Source organism: Scophthalmus maximus, chromosome 17 (assembly GCF_022379125.1).
Source record: "Scophthalmus maximus strain ysfricsl-2021 chromosome 17, ASM2237912v1, whole genome shotgun sequence".
Classification (NCBI taxonomy): Eukaryota; Metazoa; Chordata; class Actinopteri; order Pleuronectiformes; family Scophthalmidae; genus Scophthalmus; species Scophthalmus maximus.
Genome location: NC_061531.1, coordinates 10,155,191 through 10,179,917, shown reverse-complemented (window position 1 = coordinate 10,179,917; position 24,727 = coordinate 10,155,191). Strand labels below are relative to the sequence as shown.

Here is a 24,727-nt window from a genome sequence, read left to right as displayed (position 1 = left end):
TCAATGTCTTACAATCAGAAGCTTCAGGACAGACCCGGTAACAATATTTCATTATCTATTGAGAGTAATGTGGGTTTTTAAACCTTACATGACAACCTCGTGAATGTCTTTGAATACAACATACAAGTACATTTACAGATTATTATTTATATATGATATAGACACATAAAAATGAAATTAATATACAATATATTTTGTACCAGAGAACTGATTTTAGATTTTTTAATTCTAATTTTTATTTTAATTATGCACGTTTTATTTTGACCTTGGAAAGGACTTTGTGCTTAATGGCTTGATAAGTGCTCTATGAATAAAATGATTATTATCATCATTATTATTTCCATGTAGGTGTGAATTATGTGACATTATTTTAGTTTGTTTTCTCTTCCTATCTGCAGCACCATTAATAAAACGATTGCTGAATATCAGTGGTAAAAGAAGTGAGTTAACATCTTATTAGAAAAAGCTGAGGCCTGCTCTCAGAAATGCCACTGGTCTGGTTCACCTTTGTGCCACTTTGTTGATAAGGGAAGCTGCTGTTTGCTCGAGTCATCCGGTTCCTTTGAGTCACTGCTATGAATGTAAAGCCGTCGCTGCCTTTCATGACCTCTGACTGAGTGCTGTCAAAGCTGTTGCTATTCTCTACACACAGCAGATTCAGTACACACATCTTCCTTCAAGCCGTGTCCCATCGGGGAGTGTATGAGTTGGCTTTTCTTTTTCTTTTCTTTTTCTTTTTTCAAAGACAGTTAGATTTTTATAAAAGTCCGAGTGGATAGGGAAGAGCCGAGGAAGAACATTAAATGAGACTGAAATGATCCACGTGATGTGGACCTACTGCATCCAGGAGACACAGAGAAAGACATAAAAATGCGGAAAAAGGTACAGATGGACACAAGCTGGCCACGGAGACAGAGTGGCAGAAGGAAAAAAAATGACACTCCTGGGAGATTTAAAGCTCTGTCAGCACTGCATGAGAAAAAATGACAGAAGCCAAAACAGCAGTGACACTTCCCACTTCTGGTAGTCAAGTGCTCTGCTTGTGTGCCGCTTCTACGGTAACTACAGTAACATTGTCCAAGTGCCAAAGGCATTTTGAAGGTTTCTCTGACGTCACTGGGATGCGCCTGAGTCACGATGACATCCTGTGCTTTGGATCAACGAATTCATCATTGGAGCTCAGTGGATTTATTGGTTTCGAGTTCCTTATCCTGAAAAAAAGAAATAATGTGAGCCTTTTCTCCTAAATAATCTGGTGGCACTGGTTATTATTTTCCGTGCATTTCGTCAATCAAACTTTTGAGTTCCCAATCATATCTTCCTATTTTGGGCGTGGGGGTTGGACATTCATCTCTTTTGGAGCACCCACTGGCGGTAACATAAATCAACGCCTTTGGTTACGACTGTAAGACTTTTCTGGAAAGTCGGAAATATCCAACTTCCAGCAGGCAGTGACAATGAGCCATCGGTCCATCCCCACCTTCTTATTATCCTCTTTTTCTCCCCTTCTTCCCTGTTCCCTCCCTCCCTCTGTTGTCTGCTCCACTGCTCCCTCAAGCAGGCACTCTGCTGTCTAATGACTTGGATCGGTAGTGACTGTTGAGAGGAGATAGACCTGTAATAAGGCAATCTGACCCAGCGCATGAGTGCCACCAGTGTTTCATCGACCATTGCACCCTGTACTCCTGGAGGCAGATTTGAGGAAGAGGAGCTGCTGGAGATGAAATGTCCTCTGGGTTGAGAGTTCTGGACTAAACCACAAACGTTCACTGCTTTCAAACTGGAAGGTAGAGAGGAGGACAAATGGATCTAACAAATGAAGAAGGGACAGTATAGTCTTCATTGAAGTTATTTAAGGTCCGTGTAATGTATGAGCAGGATTTTTATTCCAACCAAATATTGCGGCCCCCAGGAGGGAAAGCATATGTTTTACCCATGTTTTAGGGTTAACAGGGAGAACCTATAAATTAATGAAATGTTTAAAACATGTCCAACCATGTTCTGTTACACCAGAAGGCAAACGTGTTTATAGTTGCACTGAAAGACCATATTTAAAACTTAAGGCTTTGATGCACAGAGGGATGAGGAGTGAGAAATCCCACATGGAATAAACATATAAGCGTACATATCTCCAAAAATCTCTAATGGTTTCCTTCATGGCACGTGATTACAGAAAGTGGTTCCGGGGGAAACGCGATGGAGGGATGGACACACACGCACAAACATGTAAACACATGCAATGGTCTTGCTACCATGGGCAACAAGAGCAGTCAAAACTCCCACTGTTTTTTTTTTTTTGTGAATTATTAATCCAAGTCTGTTTTCACAATCGATGGGGAGGAGAGGTGGGTGAAAAGGTCAGGCAATAGCGCACACAAGCACACGCACGCACACACAAACAGGAAATAATTGTTAAGAATGATGAGCATGGAGGCGTTATTTAGTCCAGCTCTTGTGGAAAAATAGATTTGAGAACTGCCATTATGTTTTTTTTCTCTCCCTATTATGTAAGAGAAGAGCAGAGATGGGAAGAGAAGAAATGAATAGTGGTCACGCTGACAAAGCCAGCATCTGGTAATCACAGAGACGACAGCATATTTTGGGAAAGTGTTTGTTAAAAGCTCTTGTTATAAAGTGTGACAATAATTTCTTTGTATATATAGCATTCTTTAATCGTGTTGTACCTGTTGTCGAGAAAATTCTCTCAGTCTCTCTCTTTCTTTGAATTTTATATTTGTAAATCATATTGTAACTTATCTTATAGTAGATGATTCTCAAAGACAATATGTAAAGCTCATACCGTAGAACATGTAAAGTCATTTTGTTTCTGCAACAGTAATCAATTAATTAAAAAGAAAAAAAGGCAATCTCCCTGTGAGATCAGTAATCTTCATTTTGTTTTAATAGTCAAGAGAGGGTTTGTTTTGGGGTCATTGTTGCATTTGTACACCCACCGCACTTCTGTATAAATCCACAAAAATGAAAATAAATAAATAAATAGAAATATATTGTCTTACAGCTCACGGGCTGATTGTAGCTCTGGATGATGCCTTTTTATTTCCCCCTTTACCCTTTTAACCATCCAGCTTCGGTAAAACTGTCGTCTCCCATCACACAGGCCTGTGACTCACTCATGGGCAACGTAGGAGGAGATTTCAAAACTACAGCCAAAGTTTTTCTCAACTTTGATTTAAATTTTTCTCAATCTACAGTATGTATGCTTTCTCCTTGGTTATGCACCTCATTGTCACCATGGAGACTGCAAGAGAGGAGTAGTGAAAGACAAAGGCAGAGAGAGAAGGAAAGAAGGAGGGAAAGATCACGCTGTTTATGTTGGACGAAGCAAAGAACATAATGGGTTTAAATGATAACGGCATTGACTCCCGGTGTCCCTCAGGAGGATGTGGAAATTGTTTAAGTTTTGTGAGCGTAAGAATAAAACGCCTGCTCAAACTATTCAGCATCATTCATTTGCATTTTGGCCGATTGAAGGGAAATAGAGGGTAGGAGAGATAGTTACCCACTCACACAGATGCTCCCCCCCACTCTTTAGCTGAAGTAAACTCTGTTCGTGGTTAAACACACAGCAGCTCTGTGCCTTCAGCAGATCAGAGCGGTGTGTTTCTGGAGCTGCCAGTCTCGTAATGCTCCATACTAATTAAGCTTGGCATTCTCCCCCTGACACCCATCAGCCGTCCTACAGGCTACTCTTGACAAAAGTAGCTGGTTGTATGAATAAAAAACAACAACATGTGAATTGGATTAATTCATCTCTCTATTCCATCGTGTTGCTTCATCCTGCTGGGCTGTCCACCCACTTATGACCAATCCTGTTTTGGCACCGGTTCTATTTAAATTTGAATTTGCATCAAGTTTGTGCGTCACAGCTCTGAGAACTGTATGCGTGCGCCCAGCCGCTTATTTTTACACATCTTTAATTCCATCTGACTGCCTGCCTCTTTGAGGTGTGATGTTTTCAAGGATGTCATTCTGTCTAAGCACTCTTAATGTTTTTCTACCAGCTCAACTCTCTAACCTTGAAAAGAGACAGCTACTCTATAAAATAAAGGCTAAAATGTCACCTCTTAAAAACATGTACAAAGATAATGTATACAATAAATTCAGTGCATCAGCTAGACAGAGGTATAATGTATATTTGAATACAATTTTATACTTCTACACTGTTACATTTCAGAGAGAAAAACTCCTACTAACTACTGCTATTAATTTTTGTTTTCTATTTATCTGACAGCTACAGTCACGGCTTACTTTTCAAATCAAGATTTGTCATTAAAACGTATATTACAAACATACCTATACAATACAAAACCCATGAAAACTAAGTCAGTGTCTACTTGTGACCCCTTCTCATCGGTTCTACATGTGTGTATGAGTTGTTGTTACCAAAGGGTGATTTCCCCTCTAAACTCATATGGTTTCATTTAAAAAAACAGCTCAAGAACCAGATAGGTAAAATGATCCAAATTTTTTGAGACAAATTAGATTAATTAGGCAAAAAAAAAATCTGACTCTCAGAACTTTGGCTTTAAATCATCATCTCACTGATTAAGCTTATGATGGAGCCTGACCTCCACATTGCGAAGCACTCGACTCCCAACTCCTTGACTAACCATCTACAACTTTAAACTCTACTTTTGCATTGATGCATTGATATTAACAGTCTCTTATATGATCATTTATCAGCCACAAGGTTCAACTTCATTTACTTTAATTCATTTTAAGTACTTTTTGGTGATACTACTACTGTTTTACATTGTTGTATTACGTCTGTGATTACTTAAATGAAAGGATTGTGTTGTGTCCTACTCTGATAGAGGTCAAACTGCTGTTCTGTAACAAAAGAGATAATCTTCTATTCTCCTATGCTTTTATGATTGGTGGAAAGTTGAAGGGTGACGCATGGAGTTTAAAAAAATGAAAACAAAACAGAAAACTTTTGTGTGCTATTCTTTTGCCCATTGTTTCCACCGGATGGGATTAGAGGTATGATGAGCACATCGATAAAGAAACAGACAGTGTCTGTCACATTTGCTTAAGTTTGGGGAGCGGAATGTGTGTGTGCGTGTGTGCGTGTGTGTGTGTGTGTGGGTGTGTGTGTGTGTGTGTCAAACACACATTACTATAATCTCTACGTATGCGTTTCAAAATTGGACAGGCGTGTATAATCATCTGTATGTCTCCGTGTGCATACAGTATGTTTAACTGAAACTCCACAGCAAAGAAGCGGAGCACATCCAGTGACGGGCTGATTTCCACCAAATCAACGGTGTTCCCCTGGGGAGTGAGGGGCCTGCATTATTAATCCACTGCATTTGCGGCTGATGCAGGTGAGCCTGGCTATTATAGACAACAAACCATTCAGTGAGGAGATGGCGGCGGCACACTCCACCACCGCCATCGAGGCCTTCTCTGCCACCTCAACGCCATTCAACTCCACACAAGCACATGTAATTTCAGAGGCAATTTGGAAAGCAGAGGGAGGATCAATAGTGCAATTTTTCATGTACAAAGTCAAAATTAACTCAAAGCAACTGATAAAAAAGGTTTGTCACCATGAACAAAAGGGTGTATTGTGGTACCAGAGTTGTAAACTTTAAAGAAACCGTAATTCTCTGATCAAGAAGTAGAAGTTGTCTGTGCCAGAGCCTGAACACCTACAGTAATCCTGGAGGAAGAAACTCATCAATACATGGTGTCTTTGTTCCCACTCCACAGGTGAGGGGGGAGGGGAGGTGTGCGCGTAACTTTCATCACAGTCTAGACAGCACCTTCGAGCCCCTCGTATGATCTCATTAGCCTCGATCCGGAGGATCATTAACTCACCTTTCTTATCTCTTTCTCGCTCTAACCTCACTCATTTGAACTCTTCCTGCTTCCTCCCTTTTCATCCCCTCTATCTCCCCCACTTCTCTCTCTCTTTTCTCTCATTTTCCTTTCAGCAGCTTCCTGCCGCTTTGTCATCGCTAGCTATCGTCTCTGTCTCAGTTAAAGTCAAAATCCTCTAAATGGTCAATTACGAAAATGTATGTTTCTTATTTTTGTATTTTTGGCAACCCTTCCATTTCAACAGAAGGTCAAATTTGAACCACAAAGTCGCACGGTTATTTTAAATGGACAGTTTTTGTAAATTTAAGTAAAAGGCACTTTTAAGTTCTATAAAAAATAACCTCAGCTATGAGAAGGTTAGCACGGCTCACCTTCATCTCCATCTCATGCCACGATGTCTGTGTATTCTTTATGGCAATGTGGTGTCTTGTCTCGATGTGTCCTCAAGATCAGTGGACACGCATCTGAAACAGGACCAGGACAAAAACAGAAAGCCATGATAAGTTTACATTGAACTTTTGGGTGAATTTCAACCTCTAACTGAACCAGGTCTATCAAGTCACTCATCATTTATTCAACACGTGGCACATTTGACTTTTTTTTGGTGATGTGATGGTGAAAGTAATTTCATGATAACAAGAACATTATATTGAAGTTGGCCATTTCCATTCTGCTTTTCTATTTCTAAACATCACAATATATTACGAGAATAAAACATGGATGGAAACCCAGTCAGTGCCGGGGAAGCGGCATTGCGGCATTGCGGCAACAATATTAAACGTGACGTGCCATGCACGAAACTTAAACGATTTAATCCCAAGTAGAAGAAGAAGAAGAAGAAGTAGAGTATGAATATGACCGAGAATGGACACGTCATCATGTAAGTTATCGTTGCCTATAAAGTGTTTCCATCTTATACCATATGGTGTCATGTGGATAAATATGAGTGGACGGGAGCGTGAGCAAACATTCTCAATGTGATAACATTTTCCTTTCAGTTTCCTAGCCTATATTATTGTTTTTATTTCAATTCCAACCTTGCTAATGAATAAATATTTTTCACTGTGTTGTCCATCCCAAAGAGATGGGCATTTTGTGGTTCCGGAAATGTTTTGTTTCACCACGGCAGACGCACGTCAAAAACATCCGCCCTCGCATAATATCATGTTGTATAGTATATGGGGAGTCAGATTATCTTGGCCTTTCTTAGTCCTATGAGTCCTCCTCTACAGCTTACCTCGACCTCACAACGTTTTTCATTGAGGTCAAGGAATAGTAGATAAAAAAGACGATAGGAAGGACAAGCCGGAACCACCCAGATACTCTTTAAACTGACAACTTTTTAACATCTTCTCCCACTCTGCAGTGATTGGCTGACGTATAGCAACCGGTGTCTCCATAGTGACATGGAGGCAGCAGCATGCCTGTGAGCAGGGGATTATCAGCAGGCCTAAAATGCACTGCTGCCACTGTGGCGAAAACATCACTTCTGAAAAAACCTGCAATTCTAACACACACACACACACACACACACACACATGCACAAACACACACATGCACTGGGAACAAACACGTATGCACATACATACACACCACAGGGCACTTCTCTCCATTCAAACAGCACACCCTAATAGCTGTGATATTGAGCGGTTGTCGTTTAATCTTTGAGTAGAAATTCAAGCTGAGCCCTGAGATGAAAAAAGATGCCACAGCTCTCGCAGCAATATCTCTCCACTGGCAATAAGTTCAGATTTCGTTATACATTATGCAAGAGACAATCTTCTGCTTTAAATGAAATGTGCATGACACCTAGATGGCTGTCTGACCCACTAGATTGGGAAATGGGAAGCCTGATATTACCTGGGGAAAAAAAGACACATTATGGGACCTCATTTATCGGACTGGTACACTTTCACTTGATGGTAATGCTGGTCCAGAAGCACCACCGCTGCCTAATGTTTGGGTTTTAGACCAGAGATGGGGAAAGCTTTGAAATGGATTGGCTCTCAACGTATCCATGGAAACAGTCTTGACATCGATGCGTCAATCACCGCTCTAAAAGGTTGCATCTGCATGATTGATGAGGACGAGTGCAGATGCGGCGACAGAGGAGGGGAAGATGTGAGCGCTGTGTGTTTGCAAAGAAACTCATCATCGCCATTTAGTAGAGTTTCTACATTTGAAAGCGATGAAGGGTAATATTACATGACGCAACATTCTCACAGGACTTGTTGCTTTTTTCAGTGTCCATGTTCCTTCTCTCTGATTATGAAGAAGTGTTCTACTGCTCACTCCCACAGCAATCTTCCTGTTCTTATGATCAACACAGCCCTAAAGAAAACCTTTTAATTTCCCAAATGGAGTTGATTCTTGATTTGTTTCATGTTGTTGTTTGGTTTTTTTTAATCCCTTGATTTTATAATCAACTCCAATGAAGAAATAACAGAAAAATGATCCCAATGAGGTAATCAAAGTATATTAATTAGAATATAGGCTATAAACCTTCAAATACCAATCATGGTCGAAAAATCTTTATGATTTCTGTCAACTTCGGGCCTAGGCAGCAAAGAACAAGTGATATTGCAGAAAGTGCTGTTTTTCACAGTGCCAGAGCAGCAACGGGGACAGAGAGCAATTTATTTGCAGACAAACTCTGTCACCTCACCACCTAAAATCCTTCAAAGGTGGTCTGTCATCAAACTGCTGTCGGTGTCACCGTTAATGTCATCTGTCAAAGCTCAATTGCCACCTCACTGGTGTGGATCTAACAACACACCATAAGTTTACTCCAGTTTCTGGTAGTTGTAAGTGTGTGTGCAAGTTTTAGTCGTGTAATATGTAATATGCGTGTTTGTGTGTAGCGTGTAATATGCGTGTTTGTGTCGATGCATGAATCATATGCTGATGAGTTGAATGTGTAAATCCCTGTGGTGACCACACACACACACACACACACACACACACACACACACACACACACACACACACACACACACACACACACACACACACACACACACACACACACACACACACACACACACACACACACACACACACACACACACACACACACACACACACACACACACACACACACACGGCTGAGAACAGCACCCTACATGATTTCCAAATTATACTGACATAATCACCTCACACTCTGCAGCCACTTCATCACCCGAGTCTCCTCTCACTAATGAACTGGCGACCGTTCACTGCTCTGCAGAGGCCTGATTCAGTCGTCGGTGGTGCTTAACGCCTGGTTAATGAATGACACTGGGGATTGTGTCTTGTCAACACAGGAGAGATCCAAACTAACTATGATGGCACTTACTGTACTTTACGTGGTTTAAAATGTTTAAAGTTCATAAGATAATATAACAATTTTTTTCCCAGGAACGCCGCCTCATTTTAGAGATTGTGGAGGTTTCACTGATGAAGTAGGATGCAAAAGAAATCCAAACATCTGATGCACACATACTTTTTCTACACTATCAAACATGATTGATTCAATTACGCAATCTAATATCTTGAAAAATCTGAAAGCTTTCATGTGTCTATGGCTGAAATCAACTATTAAGCCCCTGGAAACCTGCTTTAAAATCTTTGACAGAAACAGTTGAAACTCAGGAGAAACATCCTCAGATATCATTTAATAAAGTTTTAACACTTCATCAGGACTGCAAGTGCAGTTTAATCAGATGTGACCGTCTGATAACTAAGGCTGTATCCGAACCAGGATAACTCAGAGGCCGCACTTCAAGCTGATGCATAGACTCTGTGAAAGGGTTTTCTTATCTACAGATCCAAATATATGCTGTAGATAAGTATCTAGGTATTTATCATTTTGATAAATGATGTCATGTTTAATCTTCAGTGCGTATGTGAAATATTATTCACAGCCTCCACCTGCAGAGCAGCTACACAACGCTAACCCCCCTGTAAGAGTGGACATTAGTCTCAGAGTTTGGGAGACCGTCCATTGTACTTGCAAGATGAGCAAACAACTCTCACCATATTTTGGTTAAAATAATGCTAAATCCTGGTTGGTGCATGGAAGTATGTGATGTTAACTTTGTCCAGCCCCACCTACTTCATCCCCAGTGAGAAGAGCACAGAGAAAAACTGAGAATACATGTCACCCCTGTAAATAATCAAATCTGTGTTGATAGAGTTGTTTTTGTTCTTTTTGGGTCTCCATAAGTCAGTGAGAAGCTGTAAGAGGATCAAACTGAAAGGAAAAACTTTTTTTTGTGTGTTCACATAACAGCCTAGATTTCCATGTTGCAGTGTCAAGAAATTCACCAAAAGCTAGTGTAAAAGACACCTACCCAGTTTAATGATCGTGCTAGCTATGCCCAGGCTGTTCAACTGGATGTAATCCAATCATTCAACTGACCTGTGACACTCATCTAACACCAGTGTACCCTTTGCAAGACCAATGGCTCATATAAAAGCCCTTATTAATTTTGGCTAGGGCACCACTGCCAAGCTATTTCATAACCGCCACCCCAAGCTGAGAAACATGCTCCTTTCTCCACAGTAACAGTGGACTGACTGGGCTGAGAGGTTAGGAAAGTGACAGTAAAAGGCCGGCTAATGATGCTGAGCAGCAAACCAAGCAAGGTTTCTTAGCAACAGTTTCTCCTCACTGTCGACAATGGTACCAGTTGGAATAAACAGATTTGGTGTGTGTGTGAGAGAGAGAGAGAGAGAGAGAGAGAGGGAGGGAGAGAAAGAGGATATGTGATTATGTGTGTTAACCTTACTGTTGCAGTTGTCAATAGTTAGACACTACATACATCTTAGCATATTATTTTTCTTTTAAATCCAAGTACAGATGTTTTTGTTCACTGCACAGATATTATAACTGTAGTGAAGTATAAGCATTTGTTCTGACCACACCATACTCTAAATTATCTGACCATTCACACACTGTAAGAACAATCAACAACCATGTCCTCCTCTCCAAGCAACTGACAGATGATCTAGAATGAAGATAGCTGAAGTCTACAAAGCCGGGGTGGCGATTAAATGCCAAGACAAGATCTGGAAAAGCAAGAAAACGTTCACACAAAAGTTCATGTCTTTTGGGCGCTGGGAATGGAAAGGAACTTTAGGTTCAGCCGTTCCACTGAGCAGCATTGATGCACACAGTGGGTCTACATGAAAGAGTCATAACAGGGACACCCTATTGGCTCATCACAGAAAAATCCATGTATGAAGTCTGGAAAACAACATCCGGAGCCAGAGTGCTTATTGAAACAGCAGATGTGGAGAGAATAGGTTAATATTGAGCACTGTGTCCACAATCACTTAAAGTTTTTTAGTGATTGTAAAACTGTGCAGCATTAGATGAAAAGCTGTTGAAAAGCATGGGGAGGAAATATTCTGCTTTAGGGGTTGTGTTGCAGCCAGTGGCACAGAACACATTGCACAGAGGGAAAGTGGACTCCTTTAGATACAGATTCAGCAAATTGTCGATGCACAAGTCATTCAGAAGCAGGACAATGATCCAAAGTGTAGCTCAAAATCCACCATAAACTGCTTCAAGAAACAGGTACAGCACTGACAGTTCCCCTCAAATGGAACATCACTGAAACATCTCTTGAATAGGTTGTGCAAGCAAGACTACATATCTCAGAGGTTGCTAAATCTGTCAAAGTGTGTTACGCCAGTGTTTTTGGACTGAATTGTTCTCAGAAACTGACCTTGTAAAAAATTAATTTCAGACACAACAAATGTAGGTGCATTGCACCCTCTTCAGTTGATACATAAAATTCAGTTTCCTTCCTTCACGACACAGAGGGGGATCTCTGAATCCTCCAGCCACAACACTGACTGTCCACTGGTTGGATTTGTACTTGTGTTGATTCTCTAAATTGATCAGTTTGATGTTTCATTGTCTATGTTACCAACATTAGACACTACACATACCTTACACCGTACAGTGCCATTGTACAGCATCAAGATCTTAAAGAGATGTGCAAATATTTGTCCTTAAAAACTAATTGAACACATGACTTAGGTGACAGCTACAAGTACCTGTCTCCCCCACAACTCTGCTTAGTGAAATTAAGAACACTGGTGACATCTACCGTCTAAAATAAGTACTGCACATGAAATGGTTATGCTATGTTTATTTTTTTCCTGAGAGTAACAAAACATATAAAAGTTTATTCCCTATACCACAATAAATCTGTATGTATAGAAGCTTGATTAGCTTTGGAAAAATCAGAAGAAAAAGGGCTGACAAAGGGTTACACATGGAAACAAGACTGATGTGCACAAAAACAAAAAACTAAATAAATGTAAAACAGAGAGTGAGTTAGTTGAGTAAATACTAGACAAGGATCATAAGAGATAAAATAAATAATATTTTTTTATAATGTTTAAGGTCATCAAGACAGTAATAAGAAAATTGTTTGAGTTGCCAGGATGCGCCGTTTTTATCTTCCTGATGCTTTTTTATTAAGGTCTTCAATTGATCGGATGTGCATACACTATGGTCGTCTACCTGCTGCCAGTTTCTCATTATTCCACCATTTTTTGATTTAAGACTCCTTTCACAAGGTCCAAAATATTCAGCTCAGTAAGGACATTAATAGATACATTGAGTTTCCCGATATACTTCCTGAAATATAGTTGTGTCAGAACAATTTCCCATTGTAGTAATTGAACAGAATGACTTTCAGCTAGATGCTACATTTAGGATCTAAACTAAAGACATTTATTTACTTATTTTTCATTTGCTTGTACAGATTTTTGATTATCACAGTTAACATTTCATACTGACAGTTTTTGATAATGGAGGGCAATGGGAACAGGTATGAGTGGATTTATGTGGTTTAAAGCTGAAATTGGACCCAATAACTTTGAAAAAAAAAGTTAATTGTAAAGACAGAATGATAATTGCACTGATTTGTGAATTGAAAAAAATATACATTTGCAGTTTGCTGAGCTAACATTGGGTACCCACCACCAAATAAACTCTGCAGTTTCCCTCCAAGAGCCGTTTTAGTTACCTGTAGAGGTAGTTGATTTATTCATGAAAACCGGATGTAAGAGCTTGTGTGAAGTTACCTCGCTTGAAATCCGGGGTTGTTTGTTCGTGAGGACCAGCGTGATGAAGACAAGTGAAACTGCCCCAGTGTTTTCCTTTCCGACTGCGAACTGCGCCCTACGCGAAGAAAGGCCCTGACAACTGCTGCGGGACGGACTCACTTAACAACGGGGGGGGGGGGGGGGGGGGTGAGACTTTCTGAGCTGTGGATTTATTGTGGGGTAAAAAAAACAACAACACACAAAACATTTAGGCACGTCGCCACAGTATTCACCTTTAACTACTTGTGCTACTCGCCCATTTGTCACTTCCGGTTCGAGCGCGTTTGAGTTCGTTCTTCCGGTTTAACGCTAGCATAGTTTGCTAGCGAGTGAATTAATAGATAAACAACAGAAGTTGTGCCAAGTTCGTTCATGGGGGGTTTTGCCTTCTATATTTTTTTGCTGTAATATGGTGGTACAGGCAACGCTGTTTCAAACTGAGATGCGACTGTTCTCCCGCAGCAACAGCTAACATTGACCGGCTGGTCACCTCAGGAACTGGGCACCCGGCAGCTGAGTGTGGTGGGTCATCAAATCTATGAAAAAGCAGGAGCAAAATTAAAACAAGCACTGTGTGATCATTTGAATTAACAGAGCACATTTTCGAAATCTAAATTTGCCCGCTGAAAATAATATATATTTTTAATAACATATATTATAGCATATTTTTTCTTTAAAAAACTCTTATTAAAGAATTTACTAAAGAATGTTAATGTCTCATGCTAAATCTCCCAACCTGGCAATTCGTAAAGTTACAGTATTGGATTATCACACATCAATAAAAGAGTAAGTAAACAATGTATAACATTTGTTGGTTGTTTTTTTTTTCTTTTTTTGATTAGATCAAACTCTTATTCAAGTAAGCTAAATTTCAGAACCACGGTCAGTTCCAATTCAACACCAAGGTCAGATCGGGGTCAGTCCCACGTCAGAACCATGGTGCTAAGAGAAGAGCAGCATGGGAATAAAGACCTACTGATGCTTTATGTAGACCTACTGTCTTATTCTGTACTAATTCTGTACCAATGTACTAAACGTTGGTGCTTCTCATAAGAGAAACAAAAGGGGATCAGTTTAATATTTAAAAAAAATAGTGGCGAACAAAAGTATCACAAATGACTCGCGCGTGCACAATTATGAAACATAAGTTACACAATGCTGCACATTGCTTTCAAGGTTTTGTGAGACTGGTCTGGATGCCATATTATAATCATCCCACATTGTAAAAGTCCCTTTTGTTTTTCTGTTTACACATTGGCTAGCATCCCTCCCGTTTCTGTTTCTAAATCCTTGAGACCCTCGAACTATAAACCTGCGCTGCCTGTGCGGAGAGCAAGCTTGTGTTCGTTGGCCAGAAAAACCACGCAGTACTTCCGGTCATGTGAAAGAATTTTTGAATTTATTGAAAGTATTGCGCACACTCCCATTTTAAAACGGATCAATCCAGAGCACTGTGACTAATACGTGTGACACAATACACTGTACCTTGTATATGGTTGATCAATAGTTAGCATCTTCTTTTCATATAGTGATGCTTTTAGGATTTAGTGTCACATCCTCTCTATTTCCTGTAGCACGCTGCCTCCCTGTCGCTCCCTGGAAGCAGCTGCCTCACACGGCTGCGCATCACTGGAGAGAGGTGACGAGCAAACTCGCAGGAGCAGGATTCATTTGTGGACTCGACTGCTGTACAAGAAGCGTGTTTAAGACTAAAGAGCCAGGGGGGGGCGAGAAAACAAACAAACAAACAAACAAACCCACCGGGTTCAGTCTTCGTCCAGGACGCTGCAAGAGCCGCATGAACCTGCGGTTGGTGTTGAACGCGACTTGTTTTGGGAGTTCGGTGTGATTTTCTTCACACTTTCCACACCGCAGGCGTCACCCAGAGGCAACGCGCCAACTGCTGGAGTAGTTTAAAAAGAAGTCAAACGAGGATTACTTCAGCCTCCTCTGTCTCGGTCCTGGTGTCCGGAGAGACGCACGGAGGCAACAGCGGGTTCTTGTAGCAGGAGGCTGCTGATGCACACGTCGGGGAGGATCGAGTGAATCTGTGGATCGCGGTGACATTTTTTCTCCACGAACAAATGATTGCAGTTAATTGATTTGCAGGATCGACCCCCCCCCCAAGACTGACGCCCGACAGCCGACATCCCCCACCCTCCGCGTTGCCATCGCCGTTGCGCAGGCACTATGTTGATGAAGGAGTACCGCATCTGCATGCCCCTCACCGTGGAGGAGGTAGGTGAAGTTTCCTCGGTTTTCTCGTGGTGTTGTTGAACCTGCCCTGGTCCGCCGGTCTCTCACTCTCCCACCACCCTGCTACCACGGAGCTGCTGGTGGTCCGTGCGCGGTTTGCCTGTACGATGTGTTGTAAAGTTGACAGTGATGCGCCAAAGGTGCATTTGGAACAAGTACAACCGAGGTGCGTTCAGGGAACCGCCGCGCGGTGGAGCTGCTGTATGCGTTCACGACGAGCGGTCCATCGTGCGACCTGGGACAGAATTTGAACAGCAGCAGCAGCAGCAGCAGCAGCAGAGCGTTTGATTATCACACCGTTATAGGTGGCGAAGGACAAATCGTGCATCTATTTGACTCGAGTGTTTGGGTTGTGGTTGTTTGCTTTGTGAGTTGTGTGGACACAACGCTCTTGTGCTTCTTCTTCTCTTCCTGACGACACTGCATTGTTACGGTCACATGTTTTAAAGAACACAAGTTACCTTTGCATTCCTTATTTTTGGGGAATTTGTTTCATATGCATGTGTTTTACGCAGCCCTGTCTCAAGAGTTAAGCTGCCAGAATGCAGATTTAATGCACATTTTAGATCAGGATAAATTGCAGGGACACGCTCGCACACTAGTGTGTTTTTGTTTGGAGATTGGTGGGGTGAGAGAAAGGATGAGGCAGAGGAGCATCTGCAGACTGAAGTTCCCCTCGGGTCACAGTCACACAGAAGACAGCTTCATGATCAGGACCCACTGCTGTGTTGAGACATGTCCGATGCAAGTAGGATCCAATATTTCACTGACAACAGTCGGTGCTCAGCTCAGGTTTGCCTGTATGTATTATTTTTGTTATTCTTGATCTAGCTCCCTTCTCTCCTTTGCTCCATCTGCTCTATTTGTGTGACATTTTTTAGTCCTTTTAAAAACAATTGTGGTAAGTGATGATATTCGAGGTGTAACACATTTGAACCTGGGGTTACATTTACCTCCTGCTCCAAAGGCAGATAGACTTCATTCCAGTGTTACCTGAACCTAAGCAACAGATTTTCCAGCTGAAGTGTTTTATTGTGTTTAACCGTGTCATGGAGGTTTTACACACCATTCAACTCAGGTTATGATGTGACTCCATGATGCCACTTTACAGGGAGTCAGTGCACTCCTGTATAAATGTGTAACCATAGTAGTTCCTTCGTGAATCTACAGTCCTTTTCTGTGGTCAGTCAAAGCCAATTGTGTTTGGATGGGATCTAAGCAGCCTGTCCAGCAGTCTAATTATCCCGATGTTGGTTGGTCGTCCTGGTTTGGACCCTTAAGTACTGTCGTTTCTTTAATGTGTCTAATTACCAGGATGCTGCTTCGTCGCATCCTGTCCTTAGACTGATTGACTTCTCTGCTTTGCTTTGCTTCACTCCAGTGGTGATGGAAGATTCCATTGTCCTCCGTGGCCAGCTAAAGGCTGTTACATCTGCTGTGTGTGTGTGTGTGTGTGTGTGTGTGTGTGTGTGTGTGTGTGTGTGTGTGTGTGTGTGTGTGTGTGTGTGTGTGTGTGTGTGTGTGTGTGTGTGTGTGTGTGTGTGTGTGTGTGTGTGTGTGTGTGTGTGTGTGGCGTGCGTGTGTAAAAGACACTCAGACATTCAGAAATAGTCAGACTGGTGCAAATAACTAATTCACGTAAATGCTTCTAAATAGTAAATGACAAAAAGTCACACTCACCCATTCACACACGCATTCATAAAGCGCTTCCGGTATACATTACATAGTGCTCCTCGAACCCGTACACACTCTCACACCAATGGTACAACATCAGTCATCATATGCTGTACACTATATATAAAAATGGATGTAGACACCGGGTCGATTAAGTGCACATATTTGTCTCACAGTAAATATATTGTCATTGTCCTTGGATTATTGAGTAAGTATTCTTTCAGTGCTCTGTTTGTATTATATACAATACTTATGGACCACACCACAGGAGTCGAGATGCAGCATGAGGGCAACAGACTCCTCTAGATACACATGAGTAAAGCTTTTGTGAAGTGGACCAGAAGACATGGCTAGACAGCTGAAGAAATTTTATCACCCCCCTCTTAAGGAGACTTTCATCTTTGACTGGTGATTAAGTTCAAGCACTGCTGAGAAAAAGAATGGAGACACATTTGTGCCACGGCATTAAGGCAATCCAGTTAACTAGCCCATAAAATATTGAACTATATAGCTACAGGGCTTTTTACTTTTCTCGAAAGTGCAATAAATATGCACATTCTGTTGCCCTTTTTGTTTCTGCTTATCTTATGTTAACAGTCCTTGCACTGATAATATAAAGCATCTAACAATAACCTTCTATGTTCTGCAGCAGAATGAGCGGCGGACACCTGTTTTGATAGCGGTGACATCAGCCAGTCAGTGTAAGGTCAGTCTCTGGGGGTTTGTTTGTGTCCCTGCATACTGAGATGCCCCACAGCGCGTTCAGGCCTTGACCCAAGATCCTGTTTACGTCCCCCAGAGTCGAAGCTCTGTGCTCCGACTACAGAGAAGCCTGTTCCTTCGTCGCTCCCTGAGGAGCTCGTATAGCTCGGCCAGAGAGTGACCTGGCTCACACAGGCCAGATGGAGAGAAACATGCTCTCACAGATGATCTGCCAGACGTCAAACGGTGAGCCAGGGAGAGAGACAGGTAGAGAATGTATGTGTGTGAAGAAGGCGATTGATTGTACTTTTGGCAACTGTCTGTCTCTGCCTAAGTCAGCATGATTCTGTTCTGGCGACTGTATTTGTTTTTCAAGCATTTGCGTCTGTATGCAGTAGACCAGATACAGATTCATACTGCCAACTGTATCCATATGTGTGAATGCACTGGACAAGTAATTAGCTTCAGTAGATTATCTTATTTTACTACAAAGACTGGAACCCATTGTAAAAAAACAGTGAATTACCAACTTTACACATGTAACACAATTTTGAACATAGAGTATACTACAGAACAGTGTGAGTCTTAGATGTTATAGCTAACTGCTTGCTCCAGCTATATATGCAGTACAAAGACTTGAGAATGGAGTCAATCTTTACATCTTAACTCTCAGCAAGAGGGCAAATAAGCATGCTATAAATTGCTGAATTAAATAACTGAACTTCAGTACGTACGGCTGTAGATGCACTTCAATAGATAGAGCTGTAAAAGCTTCACCGTGGCCTTAATTTAACGTTGACGTTGAATAGAGCTTTCAACAGCACATCAATAACATTCAGATTATTTGCTATTAATTACCCATTCAATGATTAAAGATCAGATAGTGTCTTTTCTGCACCTGAACAGCAGTTGAATTCATCTGACTCATTGCCTGATCAGCTCCTGTGTAATAAGTTTTGGAGCGTGGGTTCAGGCAACAAGAACACCATCTTCGCTCTGTTAGAAGACAGGGGAGGTGTCTGTTTTCCATTGTCATTTAATAATGGCAGTAGAGTAAATTAGTCAAGAGAATGGAGCTAGATTTCCACTTTCAGTCTGTGCTGGCGTTACAGCTACAGAATGGCAGGGGTGGAAAGAGTACTGGAGTAGGCTTACTTGTGTAAAATGTACTGAAATGAAAAGGACAAAAATGAACTATGAGGAGGGGTAAAAAAAGTTATATAGTGTTAATATTAATGATAATATATCTTGTCGGCCAGTTCCAGCTGTTGATTTGTATTTATTTATTTTCCTGTAACATTGGAAAATACTTTCTCCTGTGAAGGAAGTGACTGCTGGAGATGATCCATAATTTAGTTCCAGTATACTATTTTGAAAAATTCTGTGTTGAAAACTGTCAAGATAGGGCAGCATCAGCGTGTTAATGTTGTTATTTTGAACTGGAGTTTCAGCAACTTTTATGACGATATTCTGGATGTTTAACCGTCTTCCGAGCTAAGTCAAAACATGAATTTCTTAATTTCTATCATTTATGTAAATTGTGTATCCCATTTATAATGCATCCTCCTTTCCTCTTGTCTCATCTCTCCCTTGAGAGAAGAAGGCCTGATCCCAAAGCAGCCTCTTTCCCCGTCGCCCTAGCTGCTCCCGCTCTGTTTGCGCATTGCCGTGGAGGTACACCAGGTCTTCAGACACTGAGCTGAATGAGCTCTGCAGTCACAGCTGGAATGACCAAAGCACAAAACTGGTGCACTCCTCCTCACCGAAGGTAGAAGTGAATGTAGAAGTCACAGCTGAAGGATTTTGTATGTTGACTTTAAAAGGTTAGCCCGACCCAGCATACACCTGTTGGTCATGGAAATCAAACCTGCAATGGGTTGTGGATCAAATTAGTGATTAATGAAGGTAGATGCAACTTTTTTTTTCTTTTTTTTTTTATCAGTGCAGAGGTAATGCTAATCGATCTTAACCTTAGGACAGCTCGGAATTAGTCCCTGCTGTGAAATTATTGAAACCCTGGTGATATTCTCAATGTTTTCTCTGTTATTCCTTATTTTGGTGACCTGTGCCACTGGCATTACTTTGTAATTTGGCCTAGTTAGACCATTCAATATAGACTGGAACTCATTGCACATAGCGCATGTTTTTAAAGGCCCACAAAGAGGGAGGTGAGCTTGAAAGAATAAAAGTCAAAAAAAAGAGAAGAAACCCAAACAAAGACTCAACTGGTGCTTCAAGAAATTTGACAAATGACCTTGAGTTAATGAGCATTTTTGTTAGAACTTTTTCATCATTTTCCTTTTATGTTTTTATACCCACAGCTGTAGCTGCTTGACAGTGCAGAAAGGTATAACAAAACAAAAAAAACAATACCCATAGATCAATTCATCCATTAGCTTTAACATATAATCCTTCAAAAGAGAACCATGGACTAGATGATGCATTATTGAGTGACAGACATTCACAAGCACTGTGAAGTAAATGCACCAGCCACATTAATAAGCTGGCCTGGTGCCGGGGCTTTACAGGTGAAGATAAAAGTCCTAGACGATAGCATATATGTTCAGTAGGCAAGCAACAATTGAACATAAGCCTTCACAATAAAACATTTGATTTAAAGCTAATGAGTTTCAAATAAAGGACAAACGTATCACCAAGGAGATGAACAAACCAAAAAACTAAAGACAAATACATGAACTCAAGTTGTGAGGTTGTTGGTGGAAAGTACACTAGCAACAGTGTGAATGGAAAGATGGCGGATGTGCATTAAACCAACAGTTTGATGAATGGTGGTTTGGTTGAAAACCACAGAAATCATAAATTTGCAATAAAACATAACCCTTTCTAATCTGAAGTCAATGAATCTCCGATGCATTTACCTGAAAATGAATTTAAATCTGTCATCACACCAGTAACTCTGTCTGCAGCCTGTGTCATTCCAAAGGCTGACATGTGTTGTGCCCTGTTAATGCTGCTCGCTGTTTGTTTGAAGCTTCACACATTGCAGCACTGAGCTTCAAACGGAGGTTGTGAGGGGTAAGAGAAAGCAGCGACATGTCTTTAAATAGTCCCCTTGCACATATATACATGCCACTGACACACATTGTGGCGTCTATTTCTAAGAACCGGGTACATAGCTTTTAGTTACAGGAAGTAGCCACGATATTGATGTATTATTTATTTTGCAATATAGTGGAACTGTGCACCAGCAGCGTGCAGAGGGGCAAAGTGAGGATAGTTTAAATTATCCAGATCAGCTCTTTGTTTATACCTGGATAAACTGAGGACGTCCCTTTCAGTAACATTCCTCTGATAAGAGCGTAAAGTCCTGTATTTTAAATCACATTAATTATTACACCTACAATAACTGAATAGCCATTAAAACCCACAGTAATCTGCTGTGAATGGAAATATTGATAAAATCCTGTCCATGTTGGGGAGCTCTGGGTGGACCCTGCCTCCGTGTAAAGTGGTCACATACACTGTTATGTTTTTTTCTTCTTCTTGCTGTCAGTAAGTCACCTTTGTTTTTAGTGTGCATGAATAAAATGTGTCTGTGTACGTGGACCTCTGAAAACGGTCTCAGCTGGTTGCCTGGCAACTTCATGGTGATAACAAGACATAAGGAAATAGCTTGGTAGTGGGTTTTATTTTTTTGGATATGCCCAAACTGCTTAAGCCTCAGAGAGAATGATTGAAATTATTTAAAATTTTGGAGGACTTATAAGGTCAGTACCCCTAAAAAGTGATGCACCTTCTGTCGAATGAAAAATGTGCGTGCGTGCGTGCGTGCGTGCGTGCGTGCGTGCGTGCGTGCGTGCGTGCGTGCGTGCCGTCCCACAGAGCAGGCTGCAGTTTAGAAGCTTACATCATTCACCTGATCAAAACAGGAAAACGCTAAATCGTCTCTCCCTGACTCCCTCCATTTGTGTCTGTGACACACCTCCTTTCCTCCCGTACCGCTAAACCTTACTTACTGTCAACATCCTGTCTAAACAAGGAACAACAATGGCCGCTGAGAATAGAAGCTGTGCTGACACATTGTGAATGTGTCAGGAGAGTTATGGGACAGGTGTTAGCAGAGATGCAGCACGAGGAGGGGAGCAGCTGGGCATGCGACGCTATAATGTGATCCCAATGCATAAGGACATGTTGTGCAGTCTGACTGGTGATCAGTTGTATATGTGATCAGACTTATTATATGATAATAAAAAGTAATGTGTCATTTACCATTTTGTAAAATGACCCTGATTTATGCAGGGAGGTTTTCTAAAATGACAAAACTTAAAATGTAACTTTTAACTTTGAGGATAAATACAGGACGAATTAAATGATTGGATGAGCTCCTTCACAGCCCCACAGCTTCTTTCTTTATTGTCAGAACTTTTGATTGATTCATACATCAGGATGAGACGAGGACAAGAGGATTTATAACAGGAAATATTTAACAAGAAAATCTTCTGAAATAGACCGTTCACCCAGCCTTTAATACTGTTACCATTATCCATTTTACAGCAAAATCCAAATCTTTTCACAGATATTACATTGTCATTTTCTGGTCTTTTAGTTTTCTCCACATTTCTGGTTTGGTGAATGTGACACTAGTGGACACATTTACATTATCATGCATCATACATTTTCCCCCACGACACCTGCTTGCGTGTGTGTTTGCTTACGTTCAACCCAGCAAGGCATAATTTGAGTCCGAGAAGTTTAAAAATCTTTGTGAATTTAGAGGGTAATTTACAAAATGATCCTGTAAATTCACAAAGATGCACACACTGCTAAGGGATGGGGAACAAATGCTTGCATCACTAATCACAACGCAGCTAAATAGATTTGATAGATTCAGTCATTGAGCCAGCTGCATAATTAGCCTCTGATCCTTTGTAAGGGTCGTCTCTCACTGGGTAACTAGGAGACGTTCACTCCATACCACCCGGCACTAATCCCAATCAGCTCCTAAACCTGATCATCACCGAGACACAATTAACATCCGTTTATTGTTACAGCTCTCCCTGCACGTGCCGTTAACCTTCTCACACGTGGCTCTGTCGTTAACGTATCAAATCCTCAGTGTGTCCAAGTGCTTCTTCACAGCAAAATGGGTCCTTTACCCATGCATGCTTAATTCAATTCAATTCAATTTTATGGCGCCAAGGAGGAGGAAAAACTCCCTTTTCTTACTGCTCGCTGATGAAGGCCACTTCCTCATCAAAGAGATTTCTGATCAGCTGTGAGCTGCCAATGTTCCGACTGCACACAGGGACACTTGTACCTGTTATTCTTGTTTGCACACCATGTATCTGCGCATACACCCACGTGATGTAGATGGATACGATCATGTGTGTGTGTGTGTGTGTGTGTGTGTGTGTGTGTGTGTGTGTGTGTGTGTGTGTGTGTGTGTGTGTGTGTGTGTGTGTGTGTGTGTGTGTGACCACACAAATGACCCACACAACTGTTTGGTTTTACCTTATAAACAGCAGAGGAAGAGAGTTTGCACAATGACACATTTATGGTTATCTCGCATTAATTACAACATTGACGCACTTCTAATGATTTTTAATGTGTAAAGAAGGCAACCACAGTCAACAAGAAATATGCCAATACTGTATGGAGATATTTTGCCGTTGACACAGATCATCAGGGGCAAGTTGTAGACGCCAGGGTCCTCAGGTTGTCCGTTGGTGGAATAGTTACTAGGGATACCACCAAGAATTGTACAGGAATACCTCTCTTGGCCAGACGTACTTTCCTAGAAAGGGAGCTTATATATTGAATATGTGTAATTTGTTATCGGCCTAATTGAGAATCCAAATGAAAATATTTCGAACTGTTGCACATGAAATAGTTAGATAAAACATCATGTTACATAAAATTCAAAATCCTTGAACAAAACCTGAATCAAGTGCTTGGAACTATTTTAAATATCCGATGTGTTTTTGTACAGAAGCAACAGGAAACGTTATGAAAAAAGTTATGAAACAAAAGGAAGCCTCTGTGTTTATCTCCATGAACAAGTGAGTGTGACATACGTATTTAATGTCCCCTTCTCCGCAACAAAGATGCCTCACTCAGAAAAGAGAGTAAGACAAAGAGAGAAAGAAGGAGTACATCTTTGATACTAGTGGGCGAATATGTGCACAAAGAGATGGAAAGTAATTGGAAGATGCTTTTACATGACAAAAAAACATTTCAAACCACCCACTCAAAAGGAAATGAAAACCCTCTCATCCCATGGAACACGATATGATTAAGGCATTCCTGTGTTTCCGCTATTTACATTTTGTGGCGGACGGCATTATTATAATATCATTACTGCCCAGTTAGGCCCAGATGTCCTGTACCGTGCTGGGGTATTGACCTCACACCTCGCTCTGCACTTTAACTCTCCGGGCCTGACAGTTGAGGCAAAGCACTCTGAAATCTCTTCTTACCATAACAGTTTAAATTAATCTAGAATTAACTAAAATAGGATAGTTTTGGTAGTGACTGCAATAAACACCAACCAGAAATCCTGAGGACCCATCCAGTTTTACTCCACAATGCCCCATGCAGCAGCTGAAAGAAATCCCGGTGGAAACACTGAATTGTTCACCCTGTATGTCCTTCCTTGAGCACTTTGTGTAAAACATTGTGTATACTATTTATCCCTGCCTGGTTTTCTCTGACTCAATGTTCCCCGGGCAGCTAATCAGTGCCATTGGTACAGGTGGCCAGCAGCATGGATCTTCTTCTCTCTCTTCCTGTGGTGTCGTTTTCTTCTGTCAACAGACCCCAGTGATCTGAATTTATCCTCCCTTCTGCAAACTGTTATTTAATTGCAGCGATGTGAGAAAATCTTTCCGCAGCTGCTATGTATGCCCACGTACTGTGCTTATTTGTGTCCACGTCTCTTTGAATCCACTTAACAGTCGGCCGTCTGCGGTTAACTGGCTTCCTTAAGCTTCATGAATACAAATAACACTTTCCTTTATCAGTAGATTAGAGACACATTTCCCTTCTTAGATTCACAGGCCAGTTTCTTGGCCATGTGCGGTATGTGCATAACTCCGTCCTAACATCGCAACGCCAATGATATTCTGTTGTCCCAAGGCTTAGCTCAGTCTTAGTGTTAAGTAAATATCATTTCACAGATATTTAC

General features: G+C 41.2%; 2 protein-coding genes across 8 annotated transcripts in view; one reads left to right on the top strand and one right to left on the bottom strand.

The window, feature by feature from the left end:
- The window catches only part of zgc:161969 (uncharacterized protein LOC569044 homolog), a 47,484-nt gene extending 34,402 nt beyond the window's left edge, over window positions 1-13,082 (bottom strand). For both annotated transcript variants that reach the window (XM_035616556.2, XM_047328023.1), the window contains exons 1-2: window positions 12,931-13,082; window positions 6,219-6,311 (exon numbers count right to left, since the gene is read on the bottom strand). The gene's annotated coding sequence lies outside the window, so the exon portion shown is untranslated. The remainder of the gene's footprint in view (window positions 1-6,218; window positions 6,312-12,930) is intronic.
- A 276-nt stretch (window positions 13,083-13,358) lies between these two features.
- Window positions 13,359-24,727, top strand: part of pitpnc1a (phosphatidylinositol transfer protein cytoplasmic 1a) — a 32,815-nt gene continuing 21,446 nt past the window's right edge. Inside the window, exons 1-4 of one of the 6 annotated variants that reach the window (XM_035616560.2) lie at window positions 13,359-13,473; window positions 14,526-15,189; window positions 17,531-17,587; window positions 17,681-17,829. Coding sequence is in view for 1 of the 6 variants with exons in the window: in XM_035616558.2 (XP_035472451.1) it covers window positions 15,142-15,189 (48 nt within the window). In the remaining 5 variants the exon portion in view is untranslated. Of the gene's footprint in view, window positions 13,474-14,525; window positions 15,190-15,877; window positions 16,008-17,530; window positions 17,588-17,680; window positions 17,851-24,727 lie in introns of those variants that run through there. The other 5 variants (XM_047328025.1, XM_035616561.2, XM_035616562.2 and 2 more) reach the window with 5 other exon arrangements.